This window comes from Pollachius pollachius, assembly GCF_949987615.1.
Source record: "Pollachius pollachius genome assembly, chromosome: 2".
Lineage (NCBI taxonomy): Eukaryota > Metazoa > Chordata > Actinopteri > Gadiformes > Gadidae > Pollachius > Pollachius pollachius.
In genome coordinates this window covers 12,414,541-12,434,816 of record NC_136935.1, presented here as the reverse complement: position 1 = coordinate 12,434,816, position 20,276 = coordinate 12,414,541, and the positions used below count along the sequence as shown (strand labels likewise).

The 20,276-nt window shown below is 45.2% G+C and overlaps 1 protein-coding gene across 1 annotated transcript in view; it reads left to right on the top strand.

Annotated features, from left to right (window-relative positions):
- sorcs3b (sortilin related VPS10 domain containing receptor 3b) overlaps positions 1–17,008 on the top strand; it is a gene marked incomplete at both ends in the record, with an annotated part of 47,585 nt that extends 30,577 nt beyond the window's left edge. The window contains 13 exons of the mRNA XM_079730781.1: positions 461–578; positions 1,119–1,252; positions 2,481–2,594; positions 4,257–4,428; positions 6,788–6,974; positions 8,167–8,300; positions 8,637–8,760; positions 9,239–9,351; positions 11,501–11,635; positions 11,927–12,026; positions 13,174–13,279; positions 14,233–14,393; positions 16,944–17,008. Coding sequence (XP_079586907.1) covers positions 461–578; positions 1,119–1,252; positions 2,481–2,594; positions 4,257–4,428; positions 6,788–6,974; positions 8,167–8,300; positions 8,637–8,760; positions 9,239–9,351; positions 11,501–11,635; positions 11,927–12,026; positions 13,174–13,279; positions 14,233–14,393; positions 16,944–17,008 — 1,663 coding nt within the window. The remainder of the gene's footprint in view (positions 1–460; positions 579–1,118; positions 1,253–2,480; positions 2,595–4,256; positions 4,429–6,787; positions 6,975–8,166; positions 8,301–8,636; positions 8,761–9,238; positions 9,352–11,500; positions 11,636–11,926; positions 12,027–13,173; positions 13,280–14,232; positions 14,394–16,943) is intronic.
- Between the last annotated feature and the right edge of the window lie 3,268 nt (positions 17,009–20,276).

Below are 20,276 nucleotides of genomic sequence, written 5' to 3'. Positions count from 1 at the left end.
AGCTGGCTACCCTACACTCGATTTTAAATGCCACCAAACACAGCCAGCAGCTAGAACCAGAGCCAAGATTTAGCGTCTCTTTTCTCTCCATGAACTTTAGATCAAAATAGTCTTGTTTGGCACGATACTGCCACGTGTGATAGGTTCAGCTATGAAGCGGTGTGTGGCTCGGCTAGAAATAGACCACACGCCGAGCTCACACCATTTTATACTAAGGTCTGTCTCTCAGCTACGTCTCTTGTGTTGTTTTCACCTCGGGAATAAAACCATTTTTTAAAAGCCCTTGTTATCTCCTGAGCCTCATCCCACGCGTGACAAGTCGTCGACAATAAAAACGACCAGTTACGTTGTCACCCCCCACTCCGTCCAGAAAAGGGGCCATGATCCCACACCAGCCCTCTATAAATGGGAATGGATCTCCCATTTCATGTGGTTTTGTCCGTCCCCCTGTCCCCCACAGGTTTTTTGGACACTTCAGCCACCGATCGGAGTGGCAGCTGATCAAGATCGACTACAAGGGCATCTTCAGCCGGCGCTGTATGGACGGTGATTACCAGACATGGCACTTACACAACAAGGTAACGCACCTCCTCTTGACATGTGGAGGGCTATCGACTTTTATGCCTTTTTGTCGTGTCACCATCAAGAGACACTCGGTGTGGGTTGACAGCATAATCCCGCTGATGGTCGCATGACAGTGGTGGTCCTTTTAACAACGTGTATTTTCTGTTCGCCTTCGTTCTTTTCTTTATTCATCTTCCCCTATATATTTCTTGGTCTATTTATGTCTGTCTTTTTCATCACCTCGTCCTTTTTTTCTTCTTCTCTGTCTTCCCCTGTTGGTTTCTTGATTGCTCCCCTATATCTTTCTTTTTTCCTCTTTTATACCTGCATCAATTCTTTTCTTTGTTTCGATCCTTCTTTCTTCATATTTTTTCATGTTTTTGTACTCCATCCTTCCTTCCTTCTGTCCTGTTCTTCTCCTCGCCTTTCTTTCTCTATTCCACCCTTTCTTCCCCTATTTCCTTCTCTTTTCCTCCCTCTCTCCCTTTCCGTCTCTCTCCTCATTCCATCTACTCTCCTTCCCTCCCCTACCTCCTCCTCCCTCCTCCCCCAAGGCCGAGCCGTGTGTGATGGGGGAGAAGCAGGTTTACATGAAGCGCCGGCCTGGTAACCGCTGCATGCTGACCCAGGACTACTCCAGGATCTACTCCTCCGAGCCCTGCCCCTGCAGTTCCTACGACTTTGAGTGGTAAATCCAAAAGCAATGCCATCATAACGCAAAATGTATTCATTCTATTTCATGCATCATTCATTCATCCCGTCACTCGTGTGTATATTCATGTATTCTTGAATAAATGTTCTCCCCGTGTACACGCGGGTTCCCTTACGGGCCCACCGCAGAACATGCAAGTTAACACGTCCGCCCCGCCGACCGTAGACAAGGCGAGGGCCCTATCCCCTGGAGCTGGGGCCCCGGCAGTCCCCTGTGGGGCGCTGCTCCAGGCAGGGTAGGACGGGTCCACTGCCGAGGACTGTCCCCTAGGAGGATTCTAAAGTGTGTCTTGCCCTTGTTCAAATTTATCCGAATCCAGACTTCGTCACACATTCTGTTCCGCTTATCTAGAATCTTGTTGTGATGGAGGGCATATCCCAGGAGTAAATAAGATTCTAAAAGTGCTCCTTCAGTCATCTGAAAATATCCGTACCCCCCCCCCCCTCCCCCCCACTCCACAATCCAAGTCCAGTGTTTTTCAATGCAATAGCCATAGCAGTGGGGTGTATGATCTCCCCACTATCTCCTTCTCTGTTCATTTATCCATTCCTTCATCCATCTTCCCTAACGGTTCACATGTTTAATAATTGACAATGCAGTCAATTAGCAGAAGCGTCTTAGAGTGAGTTATTTTAGACCAATGTCATTAAGGATCAGGTAGGTCAGGAGGGAATCTCGCTCAAGGATGCCTACACTTAGTAGGCAAATGTTGGGGGTTTGACTCGAGAACAGTTTGACTACCTACTAGGCTATTCTGTAATGAAGATTGGTCTATTATCACTGACTGAACAAATCCCATGAACCTGGGACCTATTCATTTATGTGTATATATATATATATATATATATATATATATACACATAAAATGATAAATTTATAATATGCCTGCCTGTCAGGAGAATTAATTAGAAGTATGCAAATCTTAGATGTAGGTTAGTAACTCTGCGAAGCGTCTTCAAATTAGCATAATGTTAAATGACTTGTTCGAATTTCATTAATAATAAGTGAACTGCTAAATGCATTTTAAATATCTTTTATCCATCTGTCCCTAAATTCCTTTTGATCTTTGCTTCTTGTCGCGTGTCTAGTCGTCGCCCTTATCGATTCATGAACCCATGATGTATCGCCCCTACTACCAACGTTGTAGCTGTAATTATTCCATTAGCGTGGCTTGGGTCACATTGATTGAGTGCTGTTTTGGCAGCGATTACGGCTTCGACCGCCAAGCGGACGGGAAATGTTCCCCTGCCTTCTGGTTTAATCCCAACACCACCACCAAGAGCTGCAGCACCAGCCAGAGCTTCCTCAACAGCACCGGGTGAGCATCTAGTCTACTACCGTCCATCTACTGAGTCTGAGTCTAGTCAACTACCCTTCATCTACTACCACAGAGTTTGAATCTACTCAAGTACCCTCTATCAAGGCAAGGCAAGGCAACTTTATTTATGTAGCACTGTTCATACACAAGGACGACTCAAAGTGCTTCTCATTGAAACATTGTCATACAATAAAATAAAATAGTACATAAGTAAAAGAAAAAAATAGTCAAATAGATAGAAAATAAAGGCAAAGATAAAAAAGCATTGTATGCAATGTATTTAAGATCTACTACCACTGAGTCTAGTCTCTTCGACTACCCTTTATCTACTGCCACTGAGTCTAGTCTAGTCTCCTCTACTACCCTCTATCTACTGCCACTGCGTCTAGTCTAGTCTCCTCTACTGCCCTCTATCTACTGCCACTGAGTCTAGTCTAGTCTCCTCTACTGCCCTCTATCTACTGCCACTGAGTCTAGTCTCCTCTACTGCCCTCTATCTACTGCCACTGAGTCTAGTCTCCTCTACTACCCTCTATCTACTGCCACTGAGTCTAGTCTAGTCTCCTCTACTGCCCTCTATCTACTGCCACTGAGTCTAGTCTAGTCTCCTCTACTGCCCTCTATCTACTGCCACTGAGTCTAGTCTCCTCTACTGCCCTCTATCTACTGCCACTGAGTCTAGTCTAGTCTCCTCTACTGCCCTCTATCTACTGCCACTGAGTCTAGTCTCCTCTACTGCCCTCTATCTACTGCCACTGAGTCTAGTCTAGTCTCCTCTACTACCCTCTATCTACTGCCACTGAGTCTAGTCTCCTCTACTGCCCTCTATCTACTGCCACTGAGTCTAGTCTAGTCTCCTCTACTACCCTCTATCTACTGCCACTGAGTCTAGTCTAGTCTCCTCTACTGCCCTCTATCTACTGCCACTGAGTCTAGTCTCCTCTACTACCCTCTATCTACTGCCACTGAGTCTAGTCTAGTCTCCTCTACTACCCTCTATCTACTGCCACTGAGTCTAGTCTCCTCTACTGCCCTCTATCTACTGCCACTGAGTCTAGTCTCCTCTACTGCCCTCTATCTACTGCCACTGAGTCTAGTCTAGTCTCCTCTACTACCCTCTATCTACTGCCACTGAGTCTAGTCTCCTCTACTGCCCTCTATCTACTGCCACTGAGTCTAGTCTAGTCTCCTCTACTGCCCTCTATCTACTGCCACTGAGTCTAGTCTAGTCTACTACCCTCTATTTACTGCCACTGAGTCTAGTCTCCTCTACTGCCCTCTATTTACTGCCACTGAGTCTAGTCTAGTCTCCTCTACTACCCTCTATCTACTGCCACTGAGTCTAGTCTAGTTCACTGCCCTCTATCTACTACCACTGAGTTTGAGTCTAGTCTCCTCCAGTACCCTTGATGTACACCACCTGCAACTTCGTAACATTCACAGAAATATGGGTCATGTTTTACATCAGATGCATCCACAGGAGAGTGAGTGGAAGAGAGAAAGTACAACAGCTTTGAGCTTCCCCCGTCCACCCAGGGCTGTGTATTAAAAGACAGAAGAAGAAAGAGTAAAAACAACAACCCGGCTTTTGTGGTTGTTGTTGTTGCTGTTGTTATTGACTCGGGGACTCGAGTTGGTATTGATGTTGTCTCTCTGGTAAAGGTATCGAAAGGTTTTGTCCAATAACTGCAAGGAGGGAGGGAGGAGCGTGTTCTCCCCCAGGAGGCAGGCTTGTCAGCCCAGCCCCCCCCGGGGCCTGCGCCTCACCACCAGCCAGGGGGAGCTGGCTGCGCCCACCGGGACCAACGTCACCTTCCTGGTGCAGCTGGACCAGGTAAGAGGTGCTGGACCACCTTAACACGGACTGTACCATCGAGAGACAGACTGTACCATCTAAAGACAGACTGTACCACCTAAAGACTACTTTAGACTATACCACTGACTATGCCACCAAGACAGGGTTTAAGATGAACTGTACCACCTATAGTCAGACTTTACCAGCTATAGACAGACTGTATATTCTATAGTCGGACAGTACCATCTATAAACAAATTGCTACCTATGGTCTGACTGAAACATCCAGTCAGACTGTACCACATAGGGACAGACTGTTACATGTATTTTCTGTACCATCTATAGTTGGCCAGGATAGACTGGGCTTTAGACGGACAGCACCCATAGAAAGACTGTACCATCTAAAGAAGGACTGTACCACCTATGGGCAGACTCTAGAGTCAGACCATACCAACTCCCGCTTTTGGACATTTTCGGACTTGGCTAACTCTCATCGGATTCTACCACAGATGGACTGGGCAGACATACTTTTATATGTAGACAACTTAAAATGGGATTCTTTATGTGTATATATGTTTTTTAATTGGTGAATATGTGGTATTAATTTCCCAATATTATATAACTCGGTAACACTAACACTTTATAATGAGGTTCCATAATAAATAGCAAACTAGTCATTACCTAACCCTTTGTTAATATTTGATAATTGTTACTAAAATATTTATTTGGCACAAGTTAATAGTTTTTTTTCACTGACAGAGTGTCGCTGGTTAGGGTTAGGGTTAGGGCCGTGTGTTAGGGTTAGGGTTAGGGTCGTGTGTTAGGGCTAGGGCCGTGTGTTAGGGTTAGGGTCGTGTGTTAGGGCTAGGGACGTGTGTTATGGTTAGGGTTAGGGTTAGGGCCATGTGTTAGGGCTAGGGCCGTGTGTTATGGTTAGGGTTAGGGTTAGGGCCAGTGTTAGGGTTAGGGTTAGGGCCGTGTGTTAGGGTTAGGGCCGTGTGTTATGGTTAGGGTTAGGGTTAGGGCCGTGTGTTAGGGCTAGGGCCGTGTGTTATGGTTAGGGTTAGGGTTAGGGCCGTGTGTTAGGGTTAGGGTCGTGTGTTAGGGCTAGGGCCGTGTGTTATGGTTAGGGTTAGGGCCGTGTGTTAGGGTTAGGGTTAGGGTCGTGTGTTAGGGCTAGGGCCGTGTGTTATGGTTAGGGTTAGGGTTAGGGTCGTGTGTTAGGGCTAGGGCCGTGTGTTATGGTTAGGGTTAGGGCCGTGTGTTAGGGTTAGGGTCGTGTGTTAGGGCTAGGGACGTGTGTTATGGTTAGGGTTAGGGTTAGGGCCATGTGTTAGGGCTAGGGCCGTGTGTTATGGTTAGGGTTAGGGTTAGGGCCAGTGTTAGGGTTAGGGTTAGGGCCGTGTGTTAGGGTTAGGGCCGTGTGTTATGGTTAGGGTTAGGGTTAGGGCCGTGTGTTAGGGCTAGGGCCGTGTGTTATGGTTAGGGTTAGGGTTAGGGCCGTGTGTTAGGGTTAGGGTCGTGTGTTAGGGCTAGGGCCGTGTGTTATGGTTAGGGTTAGGGCCGTGTGTTAGGGTTAGGGTTAGGGTCGTGTGTTAGGGCTAGGGCCGTGTGTTATGGTTAGGGTTAGGGTTAGGGTCGTGTGTTAGGGCTAGGGCCGTGTGTTATGGTTAGGGTTAGGGCCGTGTGTTAGGGTTAGGGTTAGGGTCGTGTGTTAGGACTAGGGCCATGTGTTATGGTTAGGGTTAGGTTTAGGGCCGTGTGTTAGGGCTAGGGCCGTGTGTTGTGGTTAGGGTTAGGGCCGTGTGTTAGGGTTTGGGCAGTGAGTTAGGGTTGGGTTAGGGTTATGCAAACAACTAATATTTAATTAATGATGAAAAAACTATTAACTTGTGCCAAATAGATATTTTAGTAACAATTAACAAATAATAACAAAGGGTTAGATAATGACTAGTTTTCTATTTATTAGGGCGCCTTAATATAAAGTGTGACCTATAACTCCCCTGTTCGGAGTATATAAATATATTTTTTAATATTAGCATATTCATAGTTAGAGATGTGAGGGTATCGATCCTATAATACTAATGCATCATGTATCAATATAAAATATTTCATAATGTTAATAAGTGGTATTCATGGCACAATACGATGGAACTTTTCTACTTAAACCTCTCCCAGACTTTAGTTTGTCATCTTTCCGACCGAGTCAGCTTCCCCGTTGCCGTCTCCCTCATGTATTTATTTCCTCCCAAAATATAAAAATATTTCACAGACACATTTCTCCTGAAGTACATCTCGACCCTTAAGTGGTGTCCACTCAGCTCCCAGTCTGGGAAGGGGAATCCAGACCTAAGCCCATCTGACAGACACCCCTTGTCCTTTATCTCTGGGCCTGAAAGGGGGATTCTCAGAAGACCCACATCCAGCTGCACTTTGGGGACGGCATTAAGATCACATACTCCAACCTGAGCCGCACCAGCGACGGCATCAAGCACGTCTACAGCGCCACCGGGATCTACAGGGTGACTGCGCTCGCCGAGAACAGCCAGGGGTCTGACAGCAGCACGCTGTTCCTACACATCACCAGTACGTCCCCACAGGGAGAGAGATGAAATCTCCCGCTGAGTCACTCTGGCCATGGTGGAGATAATGGAGAGGTCGACCGACGGAGAGTCGATTCTCGATTCCAATTCGCTTTAATGCTGAGAATCGATTTAAAAAATAAACAGTTGGAGTTTGACTTTGGCTGCAGTTTCCACTACATACTGTGGAATCGAAAAAGATAAATGGTTAGTTAAAGGCCTCGTCTTTACCAATCTGTGTTTGATTCCTTTGGTCTGATTTATCTCACTGGGTGCGTGTGGGGTTGGGGTATCAAAGACGACGGAAATATTATACAGAATATTTATTTTATAAAATATTTGGGTCTATACAATAAATTGAATCGTGTTATTTCCAATAAGTTGGAAATTATTCCAAGAAATCGGGACCCTCCATCCCTTTAGCCCTCGTAACAGTCCATCTGGCTGGAAAGTTCAGCGCTGTGTGCGTGTGGGTAAACTTTGGACTTTCCACTTAGTTGGCAGTCTGGCTTTATCATACAATCGCAAACAAACTCAATCATGGGTTGAAGAGCGGCTCAAAATTTCGTAAACAAATTAAATGAAACATTAGATTTATATCTTCTCATTTCTCGCTGCTGGCCCCAACCTGTGGCTGTCGATCACTTCATGGATTTTCCAGCTGTTTTAGTTAACAAGGAATCAATTTTCATTTCAGGAAAAATAAAAAAACCCTGGAGCCTTGTGAGCTTTGACTCTTTTTGTAGAGTGCTCAACTGCGTCCACTGTATATACTGTGTATATATATTCCATTGTGGTGGATAAACATCTTTGGAGGTAGTTTGTCTGTCTTGCTAGTTGTTGATGCTGTACGCAAATGTGTGTGGGTTTGTGTGCATAGTGTGTGTGTGTATGTGTGAATGTGTGTTGGGGTTGGTGTGTGAATGTGTGTGTGTGTGTGTGTGTGTGTGTGTGTGTGTGTGTGTGTGTATATATAATGTATGTGTGTTTATAGATCTTTGTTTATAATGTATGTGTGTGGAATGTGTGTGTATAATGTATGTGGGTGGGTTTGTGCGCATATTTTGTGAGTAGGCGTCAATGCGTGTGTTCGTGGCTGTGTGTGTATAATTGATGTGTGCGTGTATAGTGTATGTGTGTGTGTGTGTATATATAGATATGTGTGTGTGTAATGTATATGTGTGTGTGCGCCTCAGGTCCAGTGGAGCGTGTTCATCTCTCAGCTCCCATGGTGGTGAGCAGGCAGAGGGAGGTCAACCTGACCGCGGTGGTGTGGCCCAGCCACTCCAGAACCCTCACCTTCTTCTGGTGGTTCGACAACAGCTCCGAGGTAACGATCGCCATCAACATCCCCCGCCGCCCACCTCCTCCCGTCCTCCCTGGTCTGATGCCGGGGACCATCCTCTGCTAACGCTTTGCTCCAGCCAAGCTTCTGATGAACGGAAAAATAAAATAACAGAATATGTGGCTGTTTGAACGCTGTTGGTTTGGGTTGCGACCTTTCTTTTTGGGTTTCTTTTTGGGTTGCGAAAAAGAAAAAGGAAAAAACTGAAATAACAAGAAAAACGACAATATATCCTAACTAAAATGTACATTTTTCACTTTGGCTTTTTGTCTCCTCCCCTTCTACCCTTTGAAAACAACACAACCACAACAACAACAAAAGCCCCTGATAACCTTGGAGGGAACAGTGTCGCACACCTTCCAGAGCGAGGGGACCAGTAAGGTGACAGTGCAGCTGTCCTCTGGGGGAGTCGTCATCCAGGACTCAACACGTATAACCGTCAAAGGTGAGCCAGAGAGACACACATGGAGAGAGAGACGGAGAGACAGAGAGACAGACAGAGAGATGGAGAGAGAGAGAGTGAGCGTGACAGAGAGAGAGAGAGAGAGAGAGAGAGAGAGAGAGAGGGAGTGAGTAATAAAATTGCAGAATAACCTTTTAATTGGGAGGGGGGCAATCGATGTGAACATGAATATGCAAAAAGGAAAAAAGAAGCACTTGAAGCGAAGCGCTTACGTTGAAAGCGCTGCCGTGTTAATGTCAAACACAGGCCATGTCTAATGAGCAGAATGTCACGCTCCGTGAACACCGTATCTCCGACAGCAATTAACTTAGACTCCCCGAAAATAAAAGACACACTTAAACTACATGCAGGGATTATTCAGAAATCTAATTATAAAAGAGGCAATTCAACTCGACGACGCATAGTTTTTTTTACGCTTAGCGTTTTTTTTATCCAAAATGTTTTTTGCCCTTCCCACCAGAGCTCTTCAAGTCACTGCTGCTGTCGTTTTCGCCGGCGCTCGACGACCACAACCCGGACATCGGCGAGTGGAGGGCTGACGTGGGGCGGGTGGTCCGGAGGGCCCTGGCTCAGGTACAGCCCCCTTATCCACCCAGTTACCCCCTCATACACCCGGTCACCCCCTGGGAGACCCCCTCGTACAGGCAGCCACCTCCTGGGAGACCCCTCATATACCCAGTCACCCCCTGGGAGACCCCCTCATACACCCAGCCACCCCCTGGGAGACCCCCTCGTACAGCCAGTCACCCCCTGGGAGACCCCCTCATACACCCAGCCACCCCCTGGGAGACCCCCTCGTACAGCCAGTCACCCCCTGGGAGACCCCCTCATACACCCAGTCACCCCCTGGGAGACCCCCTCGTACACCCAGTCACCCCCCTGGGAGACCCCCTCATACACCCAGTCACCCCCTGGGAGACCCCCTCATACACACAGTCACCCCCCTGGGAGACCCCCTCATACACCCAGTCACCCCCTGGGAGACCCCTCATATACCCAGTCACCCCCCGGGAGACCCCCTCATACACCCAGCCACCCCCTGGGAGACCCCCTCATACATCCAGTCACCCCCTGGTAGACCCCCTCATACACCCAGTCACCCCCTGGTAGACCCCCTCATACACCCAGTCACCCCCTGGGAGACCCCCTCATACACCCAGTCACCCCCTGGGAGACCCCCTCATACACCCAGTCACCCCCTGGGAGACCCCCTCATACACCCAGTCACCCCCTGGGAGATCCCCTCATACACCCAGCCACCCCCTGGGAGACCCCCTCATACACCCAGTCACCCCCTGGGAGACCCCCTCATACACCCAGTCACCCCCTGGGAGATCCCCTCATACACCCAGCCACCCCCTGGGAGACCCCCCATACACCCAGTCACCCCCTGGGAGACCCCTCATATACCCAGTCACCCCCTGGGAGATCCCCTCATACACCCAGCCACCCCCTGGGAGACCCCCCATACACCCGGTCACCCCCTGGGAGACCCCTCATATACCCGGTCCCCCTGGGTACACCTGGACCCCCCCTGTACACCCTGTCGCCCCCCATACACCCGGTCACCCCGTGTAAACCTGGACCCCCCCGGTAGACCCTGTCACCCCCTCCTAACGCCCCCTCCACCTATGGCCCTCCAGGGGCCACGATCCGCAACAGCAGTTTCTCTAATGGCTTCTAAAATGCTTCTCAATGTGACTCATATGTCACATCCTGGCGCGTCCAAATGGCAATGTTGCATTTTACAATGCTCTAAACCAGTCAATTAATTACTCAATTAACCATAAATTAATTATTCAATCAATCAATAAATCAGTCCGTCACAAAATGTATCAAACAGCCAATTAATCCATAAGTAAATCCATCAACCAATAAGGTATAAACTCAGTGAACTCACTTATCAATCAGTCCATCGCAGCTGAGGGAGGAGAGAGAGCCGTTGTTACGCTGCCCAGACGCTTCCGGTGGTCATGTATTTTGCACAAGCAGCCTCATTCTTTTTATGGAGAATCCTTTAGTGTTTGTCGCTACGCGATGGGAGAAGAATTCACTGCTACCGGCTGTTTCCTTGCATCTCTACAGTATTATTCAAGAATGTTCTGATTATTAAAGCATAATGTTGGAAAAAAGTTGTCCTTCCTTGGAGTATCCGGCTAAAGATACAAAGACTGTATTCGTCACTCTTACTTTATGTGTAGTGAGCAGGCTGTAGCAGGCTGTACTACTTTAAATTAGAAGCTACAATGTATAATATATAGGAAAAAAATCCATATATCTGAAAAATAGAGAACCAACCCTCCAACCCTTCCCATCAGTTTTTTAATCATGTCAAGAAATGTGACCTTACCCGACTCGCCCTGCTGCCTGTGGGCTGATTTCTATTGAGTTTGACCAAGATTTTGGCAGGGTTTGCAAGGAAAATAGGAAGGAAGTCATGTCTTAAAATGTCAGTTCTTTCATAGCATCATTTGTACATTTCATGTGCATTATATAAGATGTTATACTCATGCCACTCAAATTGTCTGAATTTTAACTAATGCTTTTATTTATGATGAAAATTAACATAGGTTTGTGATTCTTATTGTCTCAATCAATGCTTTGAATGCAAGAGCTTGAGCAGGCTGCAGTTTACTTACCGGCCAAAGGGGCCGGTAATGGAAGAAGTACTTTTAACCTTATCCTTCTGTTATCTTTATCCTATGGTAACTTGTGGTTGCAGGCATCCGGCTTCCCAGCGGATCGGCTCCTGGTGTCGCTGTACCCTGGCCTCCCAACTGTAGGGGAGCTGTTCATTCTGCCTGACACGCACACGCAGTCTGAGCACAAGAAGAGCACACGGGAAGCGCTCGAGAGGGTACGGAGACATTTTGTGAAAGTCCTTCAAGGACATGACCGCGTTGAAGCTTAGCTCTGTCTGGATGTTGTTTAAGGATTGACCTTTTAATGTTAAAAAATTGTCCTCCTTGCCCATGAGACACACAGTGAAAGACCTTGTGCTTGAAGTGTGCTGAATGAATAAACCTGCCTGGGCCATTTGTGTTCTGCTCATTTTACCATTAAATATTCTTGTCTGAGGTTTGACTCTTTGTATGTGCGTATGTGTATGCGTATGTGTGTGCGTCTGTGTTTTGATGACCTCAAACAGGTGTCGGACACGTTTGTCAACGTCCTGAACCAAGGCTTGGTCCAGTTTGAGCTGAAGCCTGAAGTACGCATCATTGTGTACATGACACACCAAACACTGGGTGAGTTTGGTTTTAAAGCAAAGTAAAATACGTTCTCAGACTTACTATTAAGTCGATAAACAAACGCTCTCATCCAAATCCACTCTCAGTGAATTCAGATACAAGTTATCCAGGAGTAGCTCGGGCAGCTGGTGTATCCTTCATTATCAATGATGCCTACGGGTTAGTAAGCGTACAGTAGGGATTAAAACAAGGATGTAGCTGGGAATCAGACACCTTAACAACAAGACTCCTTTCCACCACGAAACCTAACCCTAACAGCACCAACATCACCTCCGAAGAAACAACTCTTACACACACACACGCACACACGCACACACACACACACACATACACACACACACACAATCTGCTAAGATTCATCTGTTATCTCCAGGATGTTATGACATGTATTATTTATTTATTTATGCATTTCATCTTTGTTTTACAAGGCTCCGTATTGCCCCCTCATGCACTGAAGGCACGATGAATGTACATCAACGTTTCCCCTGGCAGTTATCGTAAATAAACACAACTTACCATAAAATGTGGACGCCGTCCTCTATCTCTCTTTCCGTGTCTCGTCAAATACATTATGTAGGCGGGGCACACTTTGGATATCAGGTCTCTGTGAAAACAGGTGATCAATGTGATGATTGACACGCAAGGTATTTGATATTCAACCGGGGGCGGTCAACGCAATATTAGCATATGGCTAAAGCACATGGACAAGCGCGGCCGGTGTCGGCTTTACCCTTTTCATCCACCAGCAGATCCGTCTTCATTGGTTGTCGGGATACAAAAGGTCTGGAGGGCCTTCAGAAATTATCCCCAAAGGTCACACCCTTCATGGGCATCTTCTAGGCGGAAGGAGGGGGGTGAAGGTGGAGGGTGGGAAAGACCTGTGATTTCAATATCACACCTCATCACTTTAAAAAACATGACTAAGCAAAGAACCTCTGTATGTGGGAGCCCTGGGGAGAGAGTGTCCTTATATTGGCCCCTGGGGATAATCCTTCAAAGAGGCCCCCTATGTCGTCCCCAAAGTAATTAAAAAATAAGACGATGATTTTTCAATCACACATCTAAACATGTCCGACTCAGAAGTCTGATGTATATTATACCGAGCAAACATCACATTTATTGGATTTTTCTGGCTTTTTTCCAGAGCCGCATGTGGATTCGGGCTCCATCCACAGTGGGCCGGCCCTGCTCATGCTGCTGTCGGTGGTGTTCGTGGGCCTCGCAGCATTCTTCATCTACAAGTTCAAAAGGTGTCCTGCCGTGTGCCTTCTCATTTCAACAACGTCTTGTATCCTCACACCCATATGTTTTGATCCCTAGCGTTGAAAGGAACAGATCAACTAATTAGAAACCAGAGATGTGGGGATGACGAGCATTTTACAGAATGTTTGGAGGATATATATTTTGAGTTGAAAACGCTTTGCAAACTTGGTTCTGAAAGGTGCCATGCAAATAGACATTTAATAGAATATAATAGCATACCCTGATACAGATAACAAAATAAATAACGATTATCGGTAACAATTTACAATTAATTCAACATTCCTTAACCATTAAACAACATTAGTTAATGCAACATTAAGCATTAACTAACAGTTACAGTTAACTTGTTTGGTTATCCTTAACTCATGGTGTTCATGTTTACTCATGGTGTTCATATCAACTAAGGAATTCATTTATACATGACTTAATAGAGTTTGGGTTAGGGTAACCCTAATCCCGGATCCAGCAGATCCTCTGGGGGGAGATGGCACAGAGTCTGGGCAAGAAACTAGAAACTGCCAAGGACAGAGTTACGTTTTGGTTATGGTAATATGCTATGACCATTATGGTTATTTTTCATTGAACTTATCAACCGAGGAAAACATTGTGTGTATTTCTACAGTTGCCAGTTTACACTGTTATTTAGAAGCCTTTAGACACTTTTTTAAAGATTGCTATTGCTCGCCGAGTTTGTGTTTGCCAATTATGCACAGATCCCAGCCACCAACAAAATGATTGGTTGAGCTTGAATGAGCTGGAGATCAGCTGGAGTCTGATTTGTAGGAGTAGGGTTACTCATGAACCCTAACAAATGCCTACACTAAAGAATAATGCTTATTACTGTATTAAGTTATGTTTATTAAGGGTTGATAAATGTACCCTTGTAAGCGCTACCAGATTAATATCATCATTGTTATCATTTCACTATTTCTGTGGTTAGGAAAATCCCCTGGATTCAAGTGCAGGCCGAAGACAGCCAGGAGAAGGACCCGGAAGTGATCAGCACGGTGGGTCAGAACGACAGCATGTCAAAGGTCAAGCTCAGCGAGTTCCCCTCCCAGAAGGACCTCCTGGAGAAAGAACTGGAGATAAGGGGCAGAGGTAGGTGTGAAGCTCCCTTAATCTGGGATAGAGTTCCCTAAATCTAGAATTAAGCACTTCTAAGGCTTTGTTCTAAGGCTAACTCCTTTTCTAATAAACTGATGATATTCCTTCCTTGAGCTTCGAGCAGCAGGGTTGAGCACTGTTTCAATAATTGGAACAGTGGCTAAAATGGCGATCAAGGGGAACATCTGGAGATTCAGGCAGGGAATGTGTGTTGAATCGCTATACATGGGCTATTTGAATTCAGCCTAAATCTAGCGTGAAGCTCTCTTAATCTGGAGTGAAGTTCACCAAATCTTGAGGGAAGCTCTCAAAGTCTAAAGGTTGAATTATCCTATAATTCCATGTTGAGCAGCCACCGTAGATACACTGCAAGTTATTTTATCTATGATCCTGCATCGGGGACTTTGACATCTGAGGAACAAACGTCGGCAGACGTTTGTTCACCGTCACTAATTCAGTGAACATCTGGTGATTGCTATAATGTGAAGATGATGTTTAGTACAAATTCATAAACATTCAAAGCTTCTCAACTAATTTTTCATGGATATAATGTACATTTTCAAAGAGGCAGAATCGTACACGTTATGTCGGATATTAGTTTCAAGAGTCAGTTTTGGGGAAGTTTGATATAAATATTGTTAAGTCAAACAGGATATGGTTTGACATTTTGGATTTTCAGGATATTCTGCATGATTTTGCTCAAATGTCGAATCCTGTTGGTCTTAAAGGCTGGGTCGCACCGAAGGGATCAAAGTGAAAAAGTTGAATTGACTGTTGGAGCAGACTGAAATGAAAGGGCTTCAAGCTGGGTTGGTCTTTGTTCCGGCAATACAAATGAGTTGCGTTGAATGCCGCCACTCAGTTATGCTTAACCCAAAATTCTCATTCTCAACCTCAACCAGTATCGGAATAACAGCAGAAACATATTCAGTAGCCTGTCTTTCAAATTGTCAGCCTGAATGAAATTAACATTTATTCAATTAACTTGACTCTTTTGTCCAAAGCGACTACAACAAATTCATACAGCCAATATCAGCTCAACTCTATATAAGTTTGTGGAACTGGACATCGCAATGCAAGTAAGAATTGTTTACAATCAAAATATATAAACAAGCTTTATGACAACAACAATCACCAGTCAGCTGGGATTGACAACCCAATTACCAACATGTCCGCCTCCCTCACAGTATTGTCGATCCGCCTGGTCATGCGTCTCCAACTTCTACCAGTCTTCCCACCGTTTAATTGATTGTAAATCAACATTCTTGTCGCAGAGTATTCACCCACCGCTATTCGGCTCGTAGGAGCGGATGACTGTGTGAGGAGGCCAGCATGCCGTCCGCCGGCCTCTCCTCAACCGTGCGATCAAACGACTGCCAAAGTCTGTTGGCTTTCACCACACGTCCGACTCGCCTTCGACAAAGTTGACCAAATAAACAAAAGCTGAAACTACCACTTAGAGTAGTTTAAGCATAGCGCTGGCGTGTCTATGTGTGTGCGTGTGCGCACACATCGTTTAAATGATGCACCTGCCTTGGTCCCAAACAAATAATGTCAAGTTGACAAGGCGAAGATTTTATTTATTATTTTTGGGGGAAGGGGAGGGTGCTGATACCAGATACCTGCGGTGATCGCTCCCAGAGGAAACAAAATTGGAGCCCAGCTGCCAGCGGTGAAGTGTGCTTGACAAGAGCAACTCCACGTTGATCCTGACTGCCCAGCGAGAGGAACCACAGGGCCACTTTTCTGGTCACTCAGCACTTTACCCCTTTTCTTTTCTTTTTCCGCCACTATATTTCCCCTCACTTTTCTCCCCCGACCTTGCAAACTTCCAGGTTTTTTCTTTCCGCGCGGATTGTCTTCTCCAAACTATTTATTCTCAAAGGGGCATAGCAGCGTGTGACTTCAGTTTCGTGCTAGGTTGATTAAATAAAGTCGCTTCCGGCTGCGAAAGCTCCTTCTAATAGATTTCATTACCGTGTGCAGACTTGTCGGCAATTTCTGGCCGAGGCACAGATAAATAAGAAAGACAAACTTAACGTACATTATAATATCGTATCATACGAGGTAACGTGAGAAAATTCACGTAAAGGTTACTATCATGTAAATGTCATGTGTTAAGGATACTCTGTGGTGGTGTCTGTGGTTTTGAATTTAGCTGGCGCTGTCAAGCTGACATTTTAAATCCAGCACTGAGTAGTAGGATATAGTGTAGTCGCTAGGGCGTTCGACTCTCAGTTGAAAGTGACACTGGGTTAAATTTGTATAGGCAATTTTACCTGTAGGTATCCTTGAGCAAGATGCCCCCTAACCCCTACCTGCTCCTTAAGGACATGCATCTCATTTACTGTGAGTCGAATTGCAAAGTAAGTGTCTTCTAAAGGATGTATATAACGCCTGGTTTTCTATTCAGATACATAAATACAATAACTGGTAGGTTGATATTGAACTTCAAGATAAACTATCCTTTTGATTGTGAATCAAATAAGTTTTGCTTTCCCTCACTTCAGCCCTATTATTGTTTTTGTGTCGCTTTATTCCCAGGAGGAATGGGAAGAAACATGGAGAGAGTAATCACAAGGGAGTTTCCGAACTGCACTAACGTCTGATGCGGTCGTAGTCGGAGAGTAAGTACAGGGTGGTTGGTGTACTGATCGGGATGAATAATGCTTCACTTTTACAGAACGTGTTCATCAAACACTGTTCTCTGCATTGGGACGCCACTTTTGACATTCATTCATAGAATATCATGAATATTATTATCGTGAAGAAGAAACAAGTATTCTACAAAGCTGGACTTTAAACGTGTAAATACGTCAAACGAAAATAATATGTAGTCATGTGTGTTATTATTATAAAGTGATCTATGACGGAAGAATTTTGCACCACAAACAGGATAAGGGAATTGGGGAATTGGCGAATGTATGTGGAACCCTTTTAGATTTCCAGGAAGGTGTGGCTATATATATATAAACTTATATTGTATATTTAGTTGATTTTCAGGGATGGGAAATGGTTCCCCCATGATCTCTTAGACGCTGATACATAGTGAATACATGTCATTGATGAATTGGCCATGGACGCCTTTCTACTAGGTGTTTCAATACATGTACTGTACAAAATAAATGATGGAATGTAAAAAAAATATTATTCAGTATATTTACTTCTTGTTATATTGCAGGACCCAATGAACAGGCAAAATGGCTACCGTTATTCTTGTTTTTTTCCAATATTATGTTAAATTTCTTTGTTTTATTTACTGTAGCACGCCCAGTAATCTTAGGACACACACACTCACACATACACAGTGTTCGTGGTGATTTTAAAGTTGACTAAAGACGAAGAATTAACAAAGATTTCGTTTTTCTAGTTGTGCGGTCGTGCATGATATATCAAATGGCTCTTTTCGGTTCTTGTTAACGTGAACATTCACTTGTTTTGGATCACATTTCTTACTGTGAACAAATAATTGTTTTCAAATTGTTTTCAAATAAATGTATTTTTTTATGGAATTAGGTTTGTTGTTATCGTCATTATTGATAGGATTGAATATCGTTTTAATGCGTTCCCCTTGGTCTCTCGTGCAGAAGAACAACTGGAGCGTGAACTGATGCAATTCCCTTTGTTTCAAACACAACACTAATGAATGTCAGTGCGAGGATCTATTCGTCTTAATCCATCCGACCACGTGGTCTCAGACTCCCACCATATTATGGTCTGGACACGCCATTTACGCAGGGCTTAGGCATTGCATTTGCCCTTAAACAACCCAAGGGCCAACTCTGTTATGAGATTTCTGTAAAAAAAAATCTCTCTCTCCCGATGGACACCAAACGTCTGTGCCATGGCGTTCCCAACGGGGCACTGATGTTTTTACACACTCTGCCTTAAATCAGAGTGGAGCGTCAATAAAGCCACACAAAGAGGAAGAAAAAAAAAACGATTTTAACAAATACAAGTTTTCCCACTTCGATACCCTTTGTGCTAGTCGCAAAAAACAACAACATACGTATTATGTTCTGTAAAACAAAAGGTCACGAGAGATGGAGGAATGAGTGTGACATCTTCGGTCGCTCTGTTGCTGCACCCACTGTTCCGGACACCCTGCCTACATCTTATACTTTTCCTGTTCCTACTTTCAACAACTTAATGTCACACACCAATCTTCATCACTTCCGAATCCGTCAGCTCCCCCTGCAGTGAGTCTCTCCCTCCCACTTCCTCCCCTCTCCTACCTCATCTCTCTTGTGTTGTGGTTGTAAATGAACGAGGAGGCCTTCAACCTGCCGCCGAGGGAAGTGCGTTTCAGTCCACAATCAAATTGAACAGTGACAATCGCTAATGGATGATTGGTCACGGCAACACAGGACGACGCTCAATAGAAAGAAAGAAAAAAAAAGAAAACGAAAACGAAAATGCGCTCATCAATTTCACACCGCTGCTAACACAATCTCGCCTGTTAGCTATTGTTGTCGTGGGACATTCTTCTCGCAAGGTGCTACCCTGCCGGTGGATTTTCTCTCCTAGAAGACACTATTCGCTGGCTTTCCCGGGGAGGGGGATAATTAATTTGTTGCACGGCAAGAGAGCCGGAGAGCAAGCTTATTAAAATCACTCTGGGCCACTTGAGGCGTTTTGTTGTCCCTGCCAATCGCCCCGACGGTATTGTGTGAATAATTACAGCGGCACAGGGAATGCTAAGTAACCTGAGGCACAATGGAGGAGGACGGGGGGGCGACTGGTTGGATCTGGTAAATTGAAATTGTCTCAAACATCCCTTTTTAGTTCCACATTCAATTTCCCTCAGATGAGTGACTCCATCACTTTGGTAAAAAACAGATCCAGACTCCAGCATGGTTCATTAAATGGGTTGATTGACTAAATGAAAGGTCAAACAACTTTCCATGCGGACAACAGCTTGTACCTCATGACAAACTGGTGCTCCACATGCTGACTTGGTCCGGGTGCCAGTGGACTGAAGTCAGGATTTAAGGGCCATTTTCTCATGTTGACTAACTCAAGTCATCTACCCTGACATCACAAGTGGGAGTGTCTACCCAGAGAAGTATGATTCATAGATTGACTTTACCATTTCGACTTTCGTACAGGGTCAACTGGCTTGTAGTGGCTAATCGTTGCTGCTGGTAAAATAGTAGACCTTTAAAATACTGAAGTATATTACTGGAGTAAGGATTTACACTTGTTCAAGAATAAAATTAATATAAATTGGGTTACCGCTTTTATTCTGAAAACCTCTGTGATTTTGTGAGCAATAAAACCAAAGACAACATAACACACAGAATGAAGCACATCAATAATAATCATATTAACAAATGTCTCGCCTATCCCCCAGAAAACTGTGGTATAGTTCACAGGTCTAGCGTTTCAAATCCAACCAAGACTCGCATTAAGGAGACCAACAGAGCGGAAAAAATCTTCATGCAGAAATGTACAGTTTTTATATATCCACACGTTGCGTAATTAAGAACCTTAGCATACGAAGCCCAAACAGGTTCCATCTAAATAACCAACCACAGGATTAAAAAAAAAACATCAACAGCAACACATCCTCCAGTGTCGGTCTTGAGAGAGTCTGCAGCATTGGGGGTGCGGGGGTCTATTCCATGCCGCGGGCCCATCCACCCACGACCAAGAGAAGAGGGACGGAGGCAATAGAAAAAGTTTTCCAATCAATGTGTCTCTCTGACACGCCAGTGGACGGGCACAACAATCGGAACACAAGAGGAAGAAGAAGGAAACTCAGTTTGAGTGAAGGAGAGCGCAGTTCAGTTGCTTATCCCGGAGAGACAAGACGCGGACCGCGGCGCTATGCGTAGGCAGAGACCCCCTTGCTGACAGCAGATATGTCTTCAGCAT